General features: G+C 36.2%; 1 protein-coding gene across 1 annotated transcript; it reads right to left on the reverse strand.

Moving 5' to 3' along the window:
• Nucleotides 1-1,079: 1,079 nt before the first annotated feature.
• LOC126614757 (polyadenylate-binding protein RBP47B'-like) lies at nt 1,080-5,805 on the reverse strand. The gene is made up of 8 exons (XM_050282412.1): nt 5,491-5,805; nt 3,429-3,912; nt 3,186-3,265; nt 2,965-3,095; nt 2,573-2,669; nt 2,251-2,412; nt 1,943-2,040; nt 1,080-1,515 (listed from the first exon to the last, which is right to left on the reverse strand). Exons 1-8 carry the CDS (start codon nt 5,674-5,676, stop codon nt 1,425-1,427), a joined length of 1,329 nt encoding a protein of 442 aa, XP_050138369.1. The 5' UTR covers nt 5,677-5,805; the 3' UTR covers nt 1,080-1,424.
• Between the last annotated feature and the right edge of the window lie 1,294 nt (nt 5,806-7,099).

The raw sequence follows: 7,099 nt of genomic DNA on the forward strand, positions 1-7,099 counted from the left end.
TGAAAAATTATGTTAAATAAGGATCAAAATGACCAAATTACCCTCAATTTAATAAACAATAGGCCAAAATGATTTGACCAAAATTGAGGGTATTTTTGTCATTTTATCCTTATTTTATCGAAATTTTTCATGAAATGACCAAAATAATTGATTGTGGACAAACTCAGGAACCAATTCTATTGATTTCAAATCTTAGGGACCAAAATGAGGAGTTATGCAAATTTCATGGATCATTTTGGCTAAAAAGCCTATATTGAATTGGGTTTGTAAGGGTAGCTTAAGTTGTAAAGTTGGGTTTAAAGAGATATTGATTGTTTAATTGAAAATAATGAGGGTGTAAAGAGTAAATTGGGCATAGAAAGAAGTTATACGAGTTCAAATAAAATTTTCCTAACTAAAAATTATATCTCTAATGTTAACTGATCGTAATTAAATATCGGCAATATATTAATTAAATAATGATGATATATATCAACTAAAATAATCATAAATCAAATCTCAATTGTTTAATTGGTCATAATCAAATCCAACCACATAGCAATAAAAATTAACAACATAACAATCAAATATTGACAATTATAGCAATCAAAATCAATTGATCATATTTTTTTTAGTAGTGCTTTGAGTTGTTTTTTCTTTCAAATTTAGAAAGTTTTTGTAATAATAATGTTTGGCTCCTCAAGGTTGAGGAGTTTCTTCTAAAAACATCTCGTGACAGATTCCCAACTTTGTAAATATAATCAAAACCGTTCATAGCATAAATTACTTTCTTAAGATCATCTCTGTATAAAATTAATTAAAACCAAAGTACACCGTAGCAAATAGGTAGACAGTGATAATGCTTTTACCAAATTTGTTAATATGTTTTTATACAGTTTCATAGCTAAGCGATCTCATATCTTATTGATTTTTTGGCAAAACAATCTTTACCAACATGATTTATAATATTAACAGTTATGATCATAAGTACGAAATTCCGTGAATTGGTCACAAGGTATTTTTAAAAGGTACTCCTAATCTCGATTAGCCAAGTTAATCCCTTTTTCCTCAAAAATATATATAATAAGAAAAACAAAATAAAAAAAATCTGTCTTTATACCGTTTTAAACTTTAACAATCGACCTAGTTCATGAGGATATAGATGCAATATGTTTGATAATTCAAAAAACTTGAAGCAAGGAAAAAAAGGTCCCATAAATCTCAGAGACAACCTAAACCTATGCCATAAGCACCAGGTCTCAACGTAACACAATTTCATATTGACATCCATATCGCCACCATATGATTAGATCCTACGGAGTACTGGATCAAAGCGGAGTGCACCACTGTACTCTTCCCGGCCTCGGTTTCGCTCCATTGTTTATAAAGGCGAGCCATATCCTGATCGCTTCTTCTCTTGGAACCAAACATTATGCGAAACATGGCTAAGCTTGCTGCGTAAATGATGATGTTCTCAGCCACAAAGGCCGGCATAAGATGGCCCTTTCGTGGCGGGCGAGGTAAGCTGCATTTAACCTAGAAATCAACCAAGAGAAGAGAACAAGTCAATACACAGTTATGTATAAAAATATATTGGTTTCCTCTGTGTGCAAATGGTGCCAAGAGAATCTAATATGACAATTCACAACTTCGGTCATTGAAAGTAGGGAGTTTTTGTTCGGTTCTTTCTTGCCTTAGAAGAACCATTAATGCAAGTAATGTAATAAAAAAAATAGAAATGTCTGCATTTCAACAGAAGCAATGCATGTCATGCGAGGCCATTTTTTTAACAGTTTATGAATATTTCCATAATGGTTAATAGTTAATACAATGACCTTTTCACATGGTTAAAAGATTAAAATCGACAACATATATGTTTATATATTAACTCGTTCAACTTTAATTTACTAATTATAATTCAGTTAAAAGATGTTGCATTAACAGAAAAGGTGAGCAGATGTACTTATCAACGTCCGGTGTAGCCAAGGGATCATCCAACTCTTCTCTCTGTTCAACAGATGGGATAGCACCTCCCGCAGTTGCAGCATCTTGACCTTCAACCTGAAAACAGAACATCCAAAAATATACTCAGAAAAGCAAACAAGTTGCAATCGTTAAACTATCACGTCAATTCCTAGTCCCAGTTGTAGATGAAGTACTCCAGTACTAGCTTGCTTAGCTGAACAATATGGAAAGACTACAAGTTGAAAGGTCTTTAAAGAAACAATAACAGATAACAGGATACATGCAAAACTGAATTTATAGACTAGCCTGTTGAGGATATTGGCCATAGCCAGCATATGCACCATATGCATATAATGATGGATCAGGAGTCGCCGCCCCGTAAGCATAGGCATCGTAGCCTTGTCCATAACCATAATATGCAGCCCATTGGTTTGGATCTGCTTGCTGACCCCAGGTACCAGGTACGTCCTAAAATGAGGCAGTTTTTCATGTTATGCTTGCAACTATAAATGTCTCTTTTATGCATCTGTAAGTGGATGTAATAAACTCGAGTTCTCTTCCATGCATTGTACATCAAGGAAAGAAGAAATAAATAGAGAAAAACGATATCATGCAAAAATTAAATCACCTGTTTAGCTGTTGGGCTCCTGCCCCAAGAAATACGGACTACTTGTTGACCGATCATCTTTCCCTGCATCCTTTGGATAGCTTCTTCAGCAGATGCCCTGTATGGACAGAAGTGAAACCAATAAACAACAAAAACTAACATTTTGTCTTTCTTCGGGAAGTTGGATGGCCAGACAAAGACATTGCAACATTCTTTTGCCTCTTTCCTGCATACTTATGCGATGCCGTTTGTTCAAGCAAAGGATAAAATCGACAAGGGCTAGCCTAAATAAACCAACAGTCTAACTCTATTTAGCCATGTATTTGGAAATCAGTAGGAGGGGCCAAGATGGAGGGCAAACCATTTCTTAAGAAAATGGAACAATCAAGGGAAGGCCTAAATGCTAAACAAACCTTGTCCCAAACTGTACAAAACCACATCCTTTGCCGACAGGAATCTTGACATAGAAAATATCTCCAAACTGCATAAAAGTTTGCTTGAGTTCATCCTCCGCCACATTAGGATCCAAGTTACCAACAAAAATCTGCATTGGACATAATCGTGTAGGTCGTAAGAGTAATATATTAGACACAAAAACGAAATAAAGTAATAAAGTTAAGCATGTCAGACTTACAGTGGTGTTGTTTACGTCATAATCTGCTGTAGGAAGCACGGGAACTGCTGGTGTAGTGTATGCTGGGACAGGATATACCGCTGCCAGAAAAATCCACAGGTAAGTGCATTGAGTCAGGTTAACTAGACTTTTTTCAAGAGAGCATTGTGGAGGCAACGTAAGCTTAATCCATGAAGACAAATAGGAGCACATCCTGTCCACAACTTGAATTTATTGCTATACCAGATTATGATATGATCTTACCTTTTGCGGCAGCATATTGTTGCTGAAAACCAGTGGTTTTCTTCGGTGTTGCTGCACTGATACGCATCGGTCTACTTGAGCAATACTGACCATTCATTTCTGACATAGCTCGGTTCCTTTCAGTCTCATCAGCAAACTTGACAAACCCATATCCCTTTGGGCGTCCAGTGTTAGGATCAGTCACAACCTTGGCACCTCTAACTGATGGATAATTAGTTCGAAAGGTTTCTTGCAGCATATAATCTGTAACATCAGGGGCTAAATCGCCTACAAAAATAGAGTGCTCAGGCCCAGCATCAGGACGTCTTTCCCCAATACCAAAGGAAGCCCAGTTTAGCCTAAAAGTTTGTTCAGTTCCAGGCATTTGTGTCCCATTGTAAGCATGCAGAACCCTTTCCGCTGCAGCATGAGAAACAAATTCCACAAACCCATAACCCTCCGGCTGGCCAGTGATTTTATTACGTATTATCTTTATTGAAATTACCTGCATAAAGTAATCATCTAACAGTAAAAAATAGCACACTGTTATAGAATTGCATGCTTAGTTTAAACTTTAAATTAAGCCACCTATCAAGCTTGCTTTGTTTTCTTTTGTGGATGGGAGTCTGGGACACAAAAAATTTCATTAAGCAATATAAAGAAAAAATACAACCAAAGATGGATGAGATGTCCAGCTATGTTGAGACCCGCAAAACTAAATTCTTTAATATAAAATATCCACTTCCATCACCCTATCATCAGACTCTATTATTTCATTCAAACAAATTTAAACAGAATCCAAAACTAGTGTACCACAGAATTTCAACCAATATAGCCTGAAAAGAACTATCACTAAATTCTGAAGCTACTGATGCTGAAGGGGAAGGCCAAAAACGAAGTCTATCCCATTGAAGGTTTAGCCTCCTCCTCTCTTACTCCCAAAAATTCCTTCTATTCCTCTCCATCCACACCCCAAAAATATTTCCGAGGACCGACATTTCCCTAACATCGTGCCCATCTTTTTTCCATAAAAAATTATATCTCTAACACAATAAAGCAACGCAAGAAGCTGGAGTCACAAGCTTGAATGGGCCTCCCTAAACAGTTTTCTCCACAAGATCAAAGGATCAAAACAATAGAACAATGAACACCACCAAGGCTGTTTCCTCTTTACCGTATTTACAAGTACATATCCTCCCATGAGCTATGATCCAAGCAAACACCCATACCTTGGGAGGTACCTTGGCCCTTCAAATTGCATGAAAGGGAACGAGAAACAATTGCCAAAATGTTAAATATCAGAAGTGTGGCTTGCTCTCTTAACTCTTCTAGAATAACCACAAAGTTTAATCTAGTAAACTGAATAGAACCGTCAAAATCATATTGGCAATTTCACTTGGCCTTTTCAAAAAATGGACTACTAACCATCTAGTGATCACAAGACTCCAATCACACATGATTTGATAATCATTTAGACACCAGCCATGGGCTCTACACCAACTTAATTTCCAATTACAAAGCGACAACATGCAACATATCCTCATCCTCGCTGAAAAAATGTCAGTTCCCTAATTTTTTTTTTCTTTCCCTAGTTTGGGTTACAACGGAAGGGAATCGAACCCTTCACCCAGCCTAATCCAAACACTTTTCCTCACCCACCCTCATCACTTCAGCTAACAAAACAACAATAGTCGGCTACAAAGACGATAAATTTCTGTTTCTCGTAGACTCAATGCCCCACCCTATACCTATAAATTAGCCCGAAATATGTATTCACAAAGCCCGAAATACATATTCACAAAATCCATGGTTTATCAATAACCTAGCAAACAACTTTTGAACCAAAGACGCCTCCATCAGTCCAGTCTGTAATTGTAACACAAATATATACTTATATACTCCAAAAAATATAATCAACCCCTAGAAGAAAGCAATTCCAGGCAACCCCAAACAACACATAACAACAAGCAAAACGCGAAATACCCATTTTTCTTCCAAGTGAATAATGATTATTAAACACAAAATTTCCAAGCAAAACCCTAACAGATAGTATACACATGAAGAGAGAGGGGGAGGGAGAGACCTCGCCGGTGTGAGCAAAGCAGGTATTGAGGTAGTTTTCGTCCACCCAATACTGTAAATCCCCAATCCAGAGGGTTCTGACCTCCTCCACTGAAGTTGGCTGATGATGATGCTGGTACCCCTGAGAAGACGTGGTAGGAGCCGCCGCCATCATACTACTCGGCGGCTGAGGCTGAGCGCTCATCATTTTTCCACCGGTATCGGGAACAAAGAAGGAACCAGCAGCACCCGGGAATAACAGCTTTGGCGACAGCGTGTTCTTGCCCCGACTAAATCAATCAACACTCCGTTTTTGCTTCCCCCTCTGAAAACAGAACCCCTTTCTAGCCCACGAAAAGGATGGAGAATTTACTTTTATTTTTTTGTTTTTGTTTTATTATCTAAGAAACTAACGAAAATTCCAAAAAAAATTTAGTTTTAATGGAAAATGATAAATAAATGTGTAATGAATAGTAACAAGAAAAAGTAAAAATATGGTATTTCGTTAAAACTCCCTATTATGTTTGGTGAGAAACAAATATATGACCTCTCATTTCTGATCATGATTGATAAAAAGTTAAATAATATTTTTCTCTTTTTATTGTGATTATATTTTCATTCAAGCGATGATACACAAAGAAGAATGAAATGAAGTGAGAGGGCTGGGGTTAGGGATTTTTTTTATAATTATTTTTAGGTCTCCAGGTCACTTTTTTCTTAAAAGGAAAAACAACTTACATGAAACATGTTTATCATCATGTGACGTCCAAATTTAATAATACAAAGACACATGAGAAATTTACATATTGCCACGTAAAAAATTATAGACACAAGAGATCAGGAATGGTCACCCTTTAATTTCTGGAACACTATAAAATTGAGAAAAGTTCTTTAACTTTGATTAATAATATGATAGGATTACAACCTAAAGGCAAGGTGACCTATTTGTAATGTACTTAGCCCTAAAACTCTAGGAATCCAAATAGGGGAAAAAAAATAACAAAATATAAAATAGATCCTAAAATACTAAAATCTCGTTTTGGACTGATCATTTTCTTCGTATCTATATATAATCGGCCCAAAATTGACATGTCAAATGAAAGTTACTTGGGACAAAATTGGTGTTATTTTGGGCTCGGGAAAATTAAAAGAAGGAGGTTGCGTTTAATCAAGTAAAGTGATTAGAGAACTGGTAATTACGGGTTAAAAGGTTATTTGTTGCCAACTTCTCTTCAAAGTGGATGTTTTGGACTGGTAAAAGTTACAATTTGGCCGAATTCTGACTAGGCTTATTGCAACAAGTCTTGTAATAGGCCCAAAACTGACATTCCAAATAAAAGTTGCGTTAATGTGAACAACCCAAAAAGTCCAAAACATCCACCTCTGGGATATGCTAACAAATAACTTTTAACCCAATTTTTCAATCACTTTTCTTGATTAAATGTCTCCTCCTTTTAATTATCCAGCCCTTAAAATAGCACGAATTTTATCCTACATGACAGATGTATTGTTTTATTGAATCAGGACATCATGCAGTGGTGAATGTTTCATGTAAGTCATTCTCCCTTTAGAAACGTGATTAGATTTGTATTTTATTTTTGCTGGAAAAAGAAAAGTGACTAGATTAGAAA

The sequence above is a fragment of the Malus sylvestris genome, chromosome 3 (genome assembly GCF_916048215.2).
Source record: "Malus sylvestris chromosome 3, drMalSylv7.2, whole genome shotgun sequence".
Lineage (NCBI taxonomy): Eukaryota > Viridiplantae > Streptophyta > Magnoliopsida > Rosales > Rosaceae > Malus > Malus sylvestris.